The sequence below is a fragment of the Gorilla gorilla genome, chromosome 4 (genome assembly GCF_029281585.2).
Source record: "Gorilla gorilla gorilla isolate KB3781 chromosome 4, NHGRI_mGorGor1-v2.1_pri, whole genome shotgun sequence".
Taxonomy (NCBI): domain Eukaryota; kingdom Metazoa; phylum Chordata; class Mammalia; order Primates; family Hominidae; genus Gorilla; species Gorilla gorilla.
The window spans coordinates 34043673-34056404 of NC_073228.2; the positions used below are offsets into that span (position 1 = coordinate 34043673).

The 12732-nt window shown below is 40.8% G+C and overlaps 1 protein-coding gene across 4 annotated transcripts; it reads left to right on the forward strand.

The window, feature by feature from the left end:
* The first annotated feature begins 237 nt into the window (after positions 1 to 237).
* Positions 238 to 6319, forward strand: SRSF1 (serine and arginine rich splicing factor 1). Of its 4 annotated transcripts, XR_002006033.4 has the most exons (6): positions 238 to 2885; positions 3302 to 3486; positions 3843 to 4015; positions 4216 to 4402; positions 4775 to 4893; positions 5814 to 6319. XR_002006033.4 is itself a non-coding variant. In XM_019027483.4 (5 exons), the coding sequence occupies exons 1-5, from the start codon at positions 2692 to 2694 to the stop codon at positions 4795 to 4797; spliced, it is 762 nt and encodes a 253-aa protein (XP_018883028.1). In that variant the 5' UTR covers positions 238 to 2691; the 3' UTR covers positions 4798 to 6319. The 4 variants fall into 4 exon arrangements, 2 of the variants coding, with proteins under 2 accessions (XP_018883028.1, XP_055242763.1); XR_008679732.2 differs by lacking the exon at positions 4216 to 4402; XM_019027483.4 differs by having other exon boundaries at positions 4775 to 6319.
* Positions 6320 to 12732: the final 6413 nt, after the last annotated feature.

A 12732-nucleotide genomic window follows, 5' to 3' on the forward strand; every position in this document is an offset into this window, starting at 1 on the left:
ATATATATATATATATATATATATACACATACACACACACACACATATATACACACACACAAACACACATCTATATATATACTTAAAGGATGGTCTGAAGAATAGGCAATCTATCCTTCCCTTGACAAATTTCAGTTCTTTTTCCTTTTGGGATCTATGGACTCCTTTAAGAAGTTGATTAAAATTCCAAATCCTCTTCCCAGAAAAAAGTACACACATGCATATAATTTTGTACATGCACACATGCATATAATTTTCGAAAATATTACAGAAAGCTCAAGGATTACCAAAGGTCATCTGTAGATATACCGAGGATCTACAGCCACAAGACCAAGCATCCCTGCTCGTTTCAAATTGAATTTGTATTTTGGGGTCACCGAGAAACATTTGTAAAATATATTTCATCAGCTTTTAGAATTAAGAAAACATGTCCTTCTCCTGAATGACCTATTTATTTTTATCCCAAAGGCACTTTGGATTTTGAATACACAATACTTCCGTACCCTTCTTTACCGTGACTTCTGGGAAGACTAAAGTAAAATTTGCAATCTATCTCAACAAATTCAACGGGCTTTCACTGCAGGCATTTTGTATAGTAATTTATGCGTATTTCATTTAATCCACCCCTCATTTTCCCATTCCTCTGATTTCTTACTCTAGCTTTTTTTTTTTTTTTTTTTTGTGAGATGGAGTCTTGTTCTGTCACCCAGGCTGGAGTGCAGTGGCGTGATTTCCGCTCACTGCAGCCTCCACCTCCTAAGGGTTCAAGAGATTGTCCTGTCTCACCCTACCGAGTAGCTGGGATTACAGGCACGCGCCACCATGCCCGGCTAATGTTTTGTATTTTTGGAAGAGACGGGTTTCGACATGTTGGTCTCCAACTCCTGACCTCAGGTGATCCGCCCGCCTCGGCCTCCCAAAGTGCTGGGATTACAGGAGTGAGCCACCACGCCCAGCCTCATCTAGTTTTCATGTTTTATGGTATCTCTGTAAGTTGCCCCACATCCTTGCGGAAAGGGACTGCTGTAAATAAATAACATGAAGAAAATTATCCCTTAAATTCAGTGTGTAGATCTGTTATGGCAAATTTATGACTGCAGGGTTTGATTTTAATTTGTTGTTGTTTCCCCCTCTTTTTTTTTTTTTTTTTTTTGGAGGAGTCTCACTCTGTAGCCCAGGCTGCAGTGCAATGGCGCCATCTCAGCTCACTGCAACCTCCGCCTCCAGGGTTCTAGCGATTCTCCTGCCTCAGCCTCCCGAGTAGACTGGATTACAGGCGCCTGCCACCAAGCCCGGCTAATTTTTTGTTTTTTTCAGTACAGACGGGATTTCACCATGTTGGCCAGGCTGGTCTCGAATTCCTGACCTCAAGTGATCCAACCGCCTCGGCCTCCCAAAGTGCTGGCGTGAGCCACCGCGCCCAGCCTGATTTGAATTTTAATTCATTAGCGACGTTTAAAAATCCCAGGATTTCACATAAAAATCCAGATTTCAGGCGTCGAAAAAAATGTAAAATGTTATCTCCCAATGACGCAGGCAAATAGGATCACAGTCCTGAATAGCAACCGCGGTCTCCAGTGGTTACGGTTCTCACATCCATTTTGCTCCATTTTATTACCTGAGAGGACCGGTATTTTCAAAACCTGGTGTATCAGTAACTTTTAGGGGAAACTTTTGAAAAAAGGACTGCACACACGCACCCTTTCTTCCTTCTCGTTCTTTGAAAGGGAACAACAGAAACGATTCATTCTGCAGGCATTCTGCGCTAGTCCCACGGACAGGCGACTAACGAGATAAAAAGGTGTGGGTCCCATAGGCGGTACGGTGTTACCCCTTCTGGTTGGCGGGTACCACGTTGCCGGTCGGGATACGGACCCACTGCGACTAGCACTAGGAGTGCTGAACCGAGCTATGCAAAGTTCTGACGAGAAGGTGGAACGGTACTTAATGAAGAGGATTAAGGAATCTAAATCGGTTTCGCTAAATTAGACACATCTGTGTAAGCAGCCATGGTCTGTTCGCAGCAGGGGCGGGAAGACAAACCAACGCCCCAGCTCTCCGTTCAATCACCCCCAAGTCAGCTCTGGACTAGACGCACCCTACGAAGATACCCGGGTTTTCGGAGCAACCGCCCGGGCCGTCCCCCTTTGGCCCCGCCTCCGAGACTCTTTCCCGCCAAAGGCCGTTATCGCCGCAGAGCATGGTGGGACAACGCTTTAGGCTAGGTTTCACCAAGTGCTTTGAAGGCGCCGAGTTGCTTTCAAAAATCCTCATTCCTGGAGAAATCGACCATCCTTCAAGACCCGACCTGGATGACTAGCTCCTTTAACGAAAGTTCGTTATTTAACTTTTACCAAACGGCTGGTCACTCTGTTCGCAAACCACCCCAAGCTGGGAACGCGGGGGACTTTTTTTCCCCCTTCGTGCGGAGGGTGACGTCGCGCGTGCGTGCGCGTGCGTTGAGCGTAGCCCTCGCAGCACCCGTTGCGCTCCCGCGCGTGCGTGTTGGGATCGAATCGCTGTTTCCTTCCGCTTCTCTTCCTCTGTCTCCCCCCATATCCGTGCGCCGAGCTGATAAAGGCGCCATTTTGGAGGGGCCGCGGGAGACGTGGTGCCGCTGCGGGCTCGCTCTGCCGTGCGCTAGGCTTGGTGGGAAGGCCTGTTCTCGAGTCCGCGCTTTTCGTCACCGCCATGTCGGGAGGTGGTGTGATTCGTGGCCCCGCAGGGAACAACGATTGCCGCATCTACGTGGGTAACTTACCTCCAGACATCCGAACCAAGGACATTGAGGACGTGTTCTACAAATACGGCGCTATCCGCGACATCGACCTCAAGAATCGCCGCGGGGGACCGCCCTTCGCCTTCGTTGAGTTCGAGGACCCGCGGTGAGGCGGCATGGGGCTTGCAGCCTTGAGGAAATAGGTCCGAGTAGTCGGGGAAGGCTCCAAGGCCTTAACATAGAGAACGGGGAAGCGGGGGCTCTTAGAGAGGTTGGGGCGAGACTGTATCGCCCATGCAGGAGTCGAGTAAGGAGCTGAGTTGGTGTGGCTTCTCTGGCGCCTCGCCTTGGACGTCCCCGGAGCCCATTCGCAGGCTGGAGCGGGAAACTGAGGCGCTGAGGGCTGGTGTAGTGGTTGGGAGCCTGGCGTGTTTCTGGGTGGGGGAGGGGCCATTCCTATTATGCGGCGCATGTGGGCTCTTCCACGTTGGGTGCGCATGTGCGGGGGGTTTGCTGGTTCCCGACTGAGCGAGCTTCTCCTCCTGGTCTTTCTCATCCCTTTTACTTTCTGCGATCCCGCAGAGACGCGGAGGACGCGGTGTATGGTCGCGACGGCTATGATTACGATGGGTACCGTCTGCGGGTGGAGTTTCCTCGAAGCGGCCGTGGAACAGGCCGAGGCGGCGGCGGGGGTGGAGGTGGCGGAGCTCCCCGAGGTCGCTATGGCCCCCCATCCAGGCGGTCTGAAAACAGAGTGGTTGTCTCTGGTGAGTGTACTGGTTGTGTGGATTGATGTGAAGGGACGAAAACTACCTAAACTTTTTCTCTCGCGTGACGGGTTTAATAATTGCAAATTTTTCATGCTAGGTCTTAAATTGCTTTAGTTTTTGGGTGAATTTAATAAACGAGGATTGCTGCTGTGGTGATTTACCAAATTAGGTTGCGGTACTAGATACGAAGATCGTTACAAATAATTGTGGACTCTGGATTCCAGAATCTTACCAGCTCTTTACCTGGTATCATTTAAGTACACCTATTAAGTACTCTTTGTCCTAATGTACCTTACCAGCTTAACGTGAAATTTAAGATAATTGATACTAAGAAAAAAAAATCACTTTTTCAGGACTGCCTCCAAGTGGAAGTTGGCAGGATTTAAAGGATCACATGCGTGAAGCAGGTGATGTATGTTATGCTGATGTTTACCGAGATGGCACTGGTGTCGTGGAGTTTGTACGGAAAGAAGATATGACCTATGCAGTTCGAAAACTGGATAACACTAAGTTTAGATCTCATGAGGTAGGTTATACACGTATTCTTTTCTTTGACCAGAATTGGATACAGTGGTCTTAACAGTGGAATTTCAAGGTAAGGATTCAGGCAAGGGTGTCCAAGTAAATTGCCAGATTTCTGGTTTTAGTTACATTGTATTCATTCAGCATGTCTGAAGATAGATGAAAGCTTAGATCTTTCAATGGAAAGTTCTGTCTATCCAATAGGGAGAAACTGCCTACATCCGGGTTAAAGTTGATGGGCCCAGAAGTCCAAGTTATGGAAGATCTCGATCTCGAAGCCGTAGTCGTAGCAGAAGCCGTAGCAGAAGCAACAGCAGGAGTCGCAGTTACTCCCCAAGGAGAAGCAGAGGATCACCACGCTATTCTCCCCGTCATAGCAGATCTCGCTCTCGTACATAAGATGATTGGTGACACTTTTTGTAGAACCCATGTTGTATACAGTTTTCCTTTATTCAGTACAATCTTTTCATTTTTTAATTCAAACTGTTTTGTTCAGAATGGGCTAAAGTGTTGAATTGCATTCTTGTAATATCCCCTTGCTCCTAACATCTACATTCCCTTCGTGTCTTTGATAAATTGTATTTTAAGTGATGTCATAGACAGGATTGTTTAAATTTAGTTAACTCCATACTCTTCAGACTGTGATATTGTGTAACTGTCTATCTGCCCTGGTTTGTGTGAACTGGGATGTTGGGGGTGTTTGTGGTTATCTTACCTGGGGAAGTTCTTATGTTTATCTTGCTTTTCATGTGTCTTTCTGTAGACATATCTGAAGAGATGGATTAAGAATGCTTTGGATTAAGGATTGTGGAGCACATTTCAATCATTTTAGGATTGTCAAAAGGAGGATTGAGGAGGATCAGATCAATAATGGAGGCAATGGTATGACTCCAAGTGCTATTGTCACAGATGAAATTGGCAGTATTGACCTTATACTAAAAGGCAGGGGTTAAAAATGATTATATACATTTTCCTTAAAACACTTGCAAACATTTTATTCAGTTATCTTTAGCTACAATTGCTTTGCTTTTTAAACCTTGGCAATTGTGGCAAAATTATATTGCCCATTTTGTAGCAACTTATTTTGCTCCCTTCCCCCATTTTTGTTTTAATAGGGACTAATGTGGGAAGAACTGGCTAATTTGTCACAGTGCTTAGTTACAACTGTTAATGTGTGACCTGCTGTTGGTGTACATGTGGGTACAGGGTGTTTTTAAATCCAACAAGATAGAGTATAATATCAATACTGCTAAATCTGCATGTCCTCTGTGTGACTGATAGAGCGTTGCTATTTCATTTTTTTAAGACAAAATGAAAGCAAAATATAGAGTTCCAATGTATTGGTGTAGATAATCTAGTTGGGAATACTTTTAAGTCTCACCTTCCCCTTTAAACTAATATTCATAATTGGTTCATATGTTTAAAAGACTTTAATTTACAAATTAAATTGCAAATGGGAGCATTAGATTTAGTTTTAGACTTAGGTGGGTAGCAATGCCAGTAAACTTAAATTACGTAACTTCTTGCAACCACGAAACCTGTAATACGCTGTACAGTAACAAGTGTTGGCATTATCAGTTGAACTGTAAATACAAAATGCTTCTTCCAATTAGTCTCTATGATGATTAAGTTTCTAAAATTTATCTGAACACCATTCAGAAACTTGTTTTGGGGAATTTGATAGTTATTGATGTGCATCTGTTAAACTGATGACAGACATAACTCATCATTCCCCAGAAACCTTTTTTGATTACAGTATCTAACATTTTGCCTCCTCTTTTTTGGTTTTGCTGGTTATAAAGGTTTGGATTGGAGAGGGCTCACTGGATCCCAATCCTTGGAGCTGGATCATTGGATTCAAATCATAATGTGGATAGGATAGGGAGGATGAATTACCAGGATTCATGGAGCGGGATCAGATTACCAGGAACATAGGAGTGGATTCCTGCCCCAACCAAACCGCATTCGTGTGGATTTTTTTATTCAACTTAATTGGCTATTCCAAAGATTTTTTTTTTCCTATTTTTGACGATTGGAGCCCTTAAGATGCACGATGGAATTGTGTTTTGCGTTTTTTGGTAAAAGGAGCAAAGCGAGGACCTGGAGATAAACGCTGGAGCAATCTCCTTGGAAGGATTCAGCACGAGTAGATGGTAAACATTTAAAGGGGAAAGGGGGGGTTTGTTTAAAATAGTAAATCAGTAAGTCACTTCTAAATTTAAAAACAAAATTGGAGTTGAAGAATAAGTAGGTTTCCAATTGGCTATTGCCGTTTTCTTTGAAAAAATAAACATTTTTTAAAAAACTATGCATGGTTGTCCTTTTTCCTCTTCATGTAAGATTCTAACTGGGTCTATCAGTTAATCTTTAAATTGTTAAGTAAGATAAGATTTTGACTCTTGTGTTAATGTGTTAGCAAATTAAAAGTTCTTAAAAGGCAATCTAATGGTATTAGCCATCTTTTATTGTTAATTGTAAAAGTCTTCAGGGGAAAGCGAAAGGGGAGAATAAGGCATTTGTGTATGTAACTTGGTAAATGACGGTGGGGCATGGATCTAGCATCTGAAAGATAAGCTTCTCTACTTTGTTATAAAGTGGTTAAAAAAGTATAGGTGCTGCTTATTTTCTGGTGGTCATAGACAACATAGGCTTTTGTGCAAAATTGGTTGATGGCTAGTAATGTTCACTTGGAGATAGCTTTTGATATTCTCAATGAAACTCATCTCAAAAAAAGGTAAGTATTAAATGTTAACATCAGCACAGATGTATTAGAACTGTTTTTTGTTTTTGAGACAGAGTCTCGCTCTGTTCTCCAGACTGGAGTGCAGTGGTGTGATCTAGGCTCACTGCAACCTCCACCCCTGGATTTGAGTGATTCTCGTGCCTCAGTCTCCCAAGTAGCTGGGACTACAAGTGTGTGCCACCCTTGCCCGGCTAATTTTGTATTTTTAGTAGAGATGTGGTTTCTGTGTTACCCAGGCTGGTCCCAAAACTCCTGGCCTCAAGTGATCTGCCTGCCTTGGCCTCCCAAAGTGTTAGGATTACAGGTGTGAGCCACCATGCTCAGCCTGTAGAACTTTTAACCCAAGTCTCATTTCTTTTTTGAAAGGGAAGAGTGCACAAGATTAACTGCTTCTTTGGATGAATCATTGCTAATAAAAAGCTGGGCATTTAGAATTTTGCCTTATAAGCCCTTCTCAACCATAAGATTATTTTGTACCAAAAACTTTGGTGTTCTCTACCAAAGCAGTTGTTAAAAACTTTTAGTCTGCTACTTCTTGTATTTGTCTACTGACAGCCCCTTGGTACTATTTAGGTTGGGGGAGGGGACCTAAAATAAATAACTAGACTTTAACATTTCCCTTGGGTGCTAATCATAGTTGGAAGTAGAATTTAAGGTGGTTATTTGGGTGACAAAAACCTAAGGAAAACCAGAAATCTTGGTAGTGGAAGAAATGTGTAAGGTCACCCCAATCGGTAGATTTTAATGAACGTTGTGGAATGTTGGGAAGAGGGGATGTTAAGTTGAATGCAGAATTTCACTAAGTACTTAGTGTAAGTTTATTAAGGATGTAGCTCTTTTTATCTAAGAATTCAATGTAATGGCCAAAAGGCAGATTTACTGTTTAAAATTTGAATAATTTTACATGACATTCTTGAAATTCTAAGAAGTTTTATGTGTAGAACATTTTAAAAATTCATCAGATTATTAAAGGGAAAATAAATGATTAATGATAATTTTGGAAGGTTAGTGTGAGCTAGACTTAAGTAAACTTTGGTTCATATGTGTTCATTGAATGTTTTGGAAATGACCAAAAAATGTAAATGGCCTTCACTCAAGTTTGAGTGTTTAAAGTTGAAAGATGTGCTCTACTAAAAGTTATAGTAATTCTAACCTCACATTGAAATGAGACAGTATTCCTTGTTATACAGGCTGAATTTGAAGATTAGAGAGGATCTAATGTTTACTTATGAAAGGTAAAGGGGCATAGGTTTTGTAGTTAAGATGACCAGACAGCTAAAAGCTGTGATGGGAAGTATGGACTGCTCCTATTTATAGTCTCAGAAAATGGACCTTTAGGTCTCTATCCGTATTGGCAATTATTAGAAGAAAGTTACACCCTTTTGAAACTACAAAAGCTGTCTTGGAATTTCCCCCTCTTCTCCCTATTTATGTCCCCTTAGAATATTTTAGGGAGCCTATAATTATTTTCTAACCAAGGAAAAACTTAAGTCTCTTTAAGAAGCAATTACTTTTCATAACATCAGATTGAATAACCCACCTTGCTGTTCAGCCCACATCCTACTGGAAACAAAAGGTAAGAAACCCATTTTCTGGTTCTTGATTGTTTGGGTCTGAATTTTGTTTTTAAAACTAAGCTAAGTTTAATGTTTTTTAAAATGCTATTTGGAATATGAATAGATTCCCCATAAAATGATTTTTCCTAAGTTTTATGCTTTAGTAAATATTTAGTGCTCACGTCTGTGCATCATAGTGCTTGCATTTAATATGATTTATTGTAGAATCTCAACTTTTCTTGGTGTTTGTTGTCTTTGAAACATTGTCTTGGTCATTAGGGCGGGTGTTTTCACATTTCTGTGGTCAAGGTGGATTTCTTATGTGTGCCTTTTTGCTTACTTTGTATATGAATTTTGTAATTTAAATTGCAAGTAAGTTATATATATGTATTTACCATAAATAGTATTAAAAGATGAGAAATTGTTAGACTGAAGTTCTGTTGTAACATAACCATTATTTCCGTCACAGTTTGAAGACTGCAAACGCAGAAAAGAGATTACAGTCTCTTATCCATTTTTTGAAATCCAAAAACTACGAAAACAAAAGATTTTCTGTTGTTGAGCTAATTAAATGTGAACCCTGACCAGAATTGCTGCCTTCATTTTGCACTTAGTGCGACTAAACTGTTTCCTGTTGAACTTCATTATTCATTGCACAGTTGCCACAGACTTTGCTGAGGGTTTTATGTAATACAGGGTATATATGTACCTCATAAAGTGCATACAGCTCTGAATCCCAGATATGTCTGTCTCCAAAGAGTTCATATAAGGGATTGTAGGAACTGTACTAGCATACACAGGCCTAATGCTTTTGTCTGTAACTGGGGTGTCTTGACTGAAAACCCTGTTATTGTGACTCCTTTGTTGATTGAATTTTAAGTTCCCCCATCTTTTTAGGCTGAAGCAGCCACAAGAAAAAAAGGTATGGCCCACATTTCTTTACATTCTGTTGTAATAGTGGACTCAACAATTATATCCCATTGAAGCAAATACTCAAGGCATCCTAGAGTGTACAATACAACATTCTTTTGAGTTATTGTTTCTGTATCAGTACTTAAAGGAACATTGACCAATTAGATCCTATAGGAAAAGCTGGGATTGGCATGAAGTAAAGAGATTATCAGGAAACATCTGTTCATTATGTCTATCGTGATTGTCTATTGAATGAATAGTAATGCTGCCAAAAGTAACTTGCTTTAAACAAACCCCAAGAGATTATAGTATACTTAAACCAGTACTTATTCCTGTTATTGAGACCTTCGCGGTGCTTCTTGGTAGCTTTGAAAGCTAATGCCTAACAACCCTGAGGGTGGTTGTGAGCTTGTAGCGATTAAAGGAAGGATTTTTTAATTATTATAAAAATCACTCCGTGCTTCATTAATGCACAGAATAAAAATTGAATAAATGACTCTTTGTCATATAGAAGTTAATTTAGGCAGATATAACATTTGTAATTTACAACATTTTAATAGGTGCTAGGCTGGGATTTCAGGGGGTGAAAAGTCATTCATGACTTTTCATAAGAAGTTTACTATTTAGGTAAGCAAAACAACACTTAGTTCAGCTTGATACTCAAGCATCGGGTTAAAAAGCATCAGACTTCTGTCACCAGACAACTTATAAGTGCCAACTATTGGTAGAACTGTGGACATGAAGATGGTGGAAACAGCTTCTGTAGGATGCTATACTCATCTCCACCAAATGCACTTTGAACAAAAAACAACTTGTAGAAATAGGTCTTAATTTTGTTTGTTTTTTTTTACAACATGCTGTGCTGCTCTCCATTGGTAAGTGCTAGGGAAAATCACTTAGCCACTAGAGGGAGCTATAACACAAAATTAAGCAGGAAATAATCCCCATTATAGATACATACAACAAAGTAGAGACCAGCTAACTACCTTGATCCTCTGTATCAGCTCTAAAGTTAGATGGTTTGGGTAAGTTTTCTTGCAACTTTACCTTTGTCTTCCCATCTTTTGTGTAAAATTCTTCCCCTTTTCAGCTTTTGCATCCATTTAGGTTTTCAGTAGAGTTTACCTTACAGGCACTCATTTTGTAACAAATCTAGGTTCTGGGACTAAGAAAATACTGAAGACATAAGTCTGCTTGTTTTTCTGCCTACCTTGTACATCAGGTATGGAATAATAAGGCCATGAATGTGAGAATTGGGAACAGGAGTTAGGTGTGCTGGGGAAAACTAGACATAACAATTTGGTTATGAACTAGAAGAAATGAATATGCTTTTAGAGACCTGCAGTTTGCTTTTATGGAGTGACAGTTTCAGGTGTGATGATCTTCTCAGAGGTTCTTAAAGTTTGTCTTAAAGTCCTACTTACGTGTCAGCTTAGCTGTTTTCTATTTTCTAGGCCTCACTTAAGTAGCAGGTTGTCTTGTGATCAAAAAGTCAGTACACACAGTAGTTAATGCCATATTAACAGCTGAAAATTACTGAGAATTTAACACTTTTAGTATCTGTCATTCCCATCACCGCTTTCTCCCCAGGTTTCTTTTATTAAAAAATGGAAAGGACACAAACTTGTCTCCTGTTTACAGTATAAATTGTCATTGAGAATACTAAACCTTTTAGGCCCATATGATGGGATTTAGTCATCCAGAAGACAGGTGTGGGACAACTGGCCTTAAAATGTTAATATTAGAAAATCGGTCTGTTTCAAAGAATAAAGCACTAAAAGTGGACAAAGTGGACTTCTTGTTGGGGGGAAAAGTAATCAAGTTTACACAGTAGGGATTTCCCTGCCTGCTAAGGTAACACTAAGTAGCAAGGAAGGCTACAGAAGGTAGTTACTGTTAACTAGTAGTCTTGCTGCAAATTGGATTGACAGCTGAAAGGGCACTAACTAGATTGAAGCCTGTCTTTAATCCTGTAAATGTTAGCTCTGGTGTCCCTTTGATAATTTTTAAATAACTTTTGAAGATGCACTCTGAAGCCACAAATTAGGCAAATGAAAATTCAGAATTCTCCTTGTAGAAAGAAAAGTGCTAAACCTGGAGATTGTAAAGTGCTAAGAAAAACCATGGTAGAATTGTTCCCTCAGGTGCTGTGTATTAGAGGAGTCTTTATATGTCATTTTGGGATAAGCTTTCAACAATTATTAAGGCTTAATACATAAGATTATAGGATCAGTCAAGCAAAAGGGAAGGTATAACCTTTAGATAGGACTGGGAAGTGCTGGGTGAATCTCTTCTACCCTTAACGGTGGCATGCCTAGAAATTTGAACTATAAAATAACACCAAGAGTGACATTCACATTTTTTTGTCTTTGTTTTTGACACAGGGTCTCACTCTGTCACCCAGGCTGGAGTGTAGTGGCACAATCTCGGCTCACTGCAACCTCCGCCTCCCGGGTTCAAGCGATTCTCCCTGCCTCCCAAGTAGCTGGTATTACAGGTGCCCACCACCACACCTGGCTAATTTTTGTATTTTTCGTAGAGACAGGGTTTCACTATGTTGGCTCAGCTGGTCTCTGAACTCCTGATCTCAAGTGATCCGCCCGCCTCAGCCTCCCAAAGTGCTGGGATTACAGGTGTGAGCCAGCACGCCTGGCTGACATCCACAACTTAAGGCTAGAAATGTAAAATGTTGGTTCGCAGTGTAACAAGCACATTCCAAAGAAAACTCAAATGGCTCCTTTGTACTCTAAAAATAGTAAATTTGCAGCAAGGTGATAGTCACGTTCTGTGTCTTCAGGGTGCCACCGCATCTATGATTTAGACTAACCTAGAGATGTGTTTACTTGCCAAATAGAGTTCTTCAAGATGCTGTTTGGATTTGTCTTCCCATCTCCAGTTGCCATATCAGCATTTTTGTCTGTACCCAAATTCATATTACTGAAGTGTTAAAGCTGGTTTCAGTGACTCCCGTTTCTTAAAACATGTCACTCCCTTAATATGAGTTAACAGTGGGTTATATTCTGCCTTTCCAGTTTATCCTGTTCTTAATCACATCTTCCCCTACCCTGGTTGATTTGGTAAATATATATATATTTTTAACTCTACAGACCCAGGAACTGAATATATTTATATTTCCCAATGAGCTAAATGCAGTGCTGACAGTTTTAATATTGATTGGCGAGATGGGAAGAATTTAGTACTCCTAAAAGCAAAGCACTGTAGAAGTCTGTTTCACAAGCTATTCGTTAACTGGGTGGATTATTGGAGAAGGTATTTTAATACTAATAACTCCTCAGATGTGAAGCCAGAAAATTTGAATTAATCTAAATGCTAGCCTAAGTCCAAGTATAATTGGATAAGTAAATGTTGCTCCCAGAATTGGTCTTGCAAAGTAAGACCAATTGTAAGACCAAAGTAAGTGGTTTTGATGTAAGCTGTGCACACTTTCAGTACAGATCACCAAGAATTGATGACATTGTCTCCAAAAAGACTTAAGTAGTTGCCTCCTAG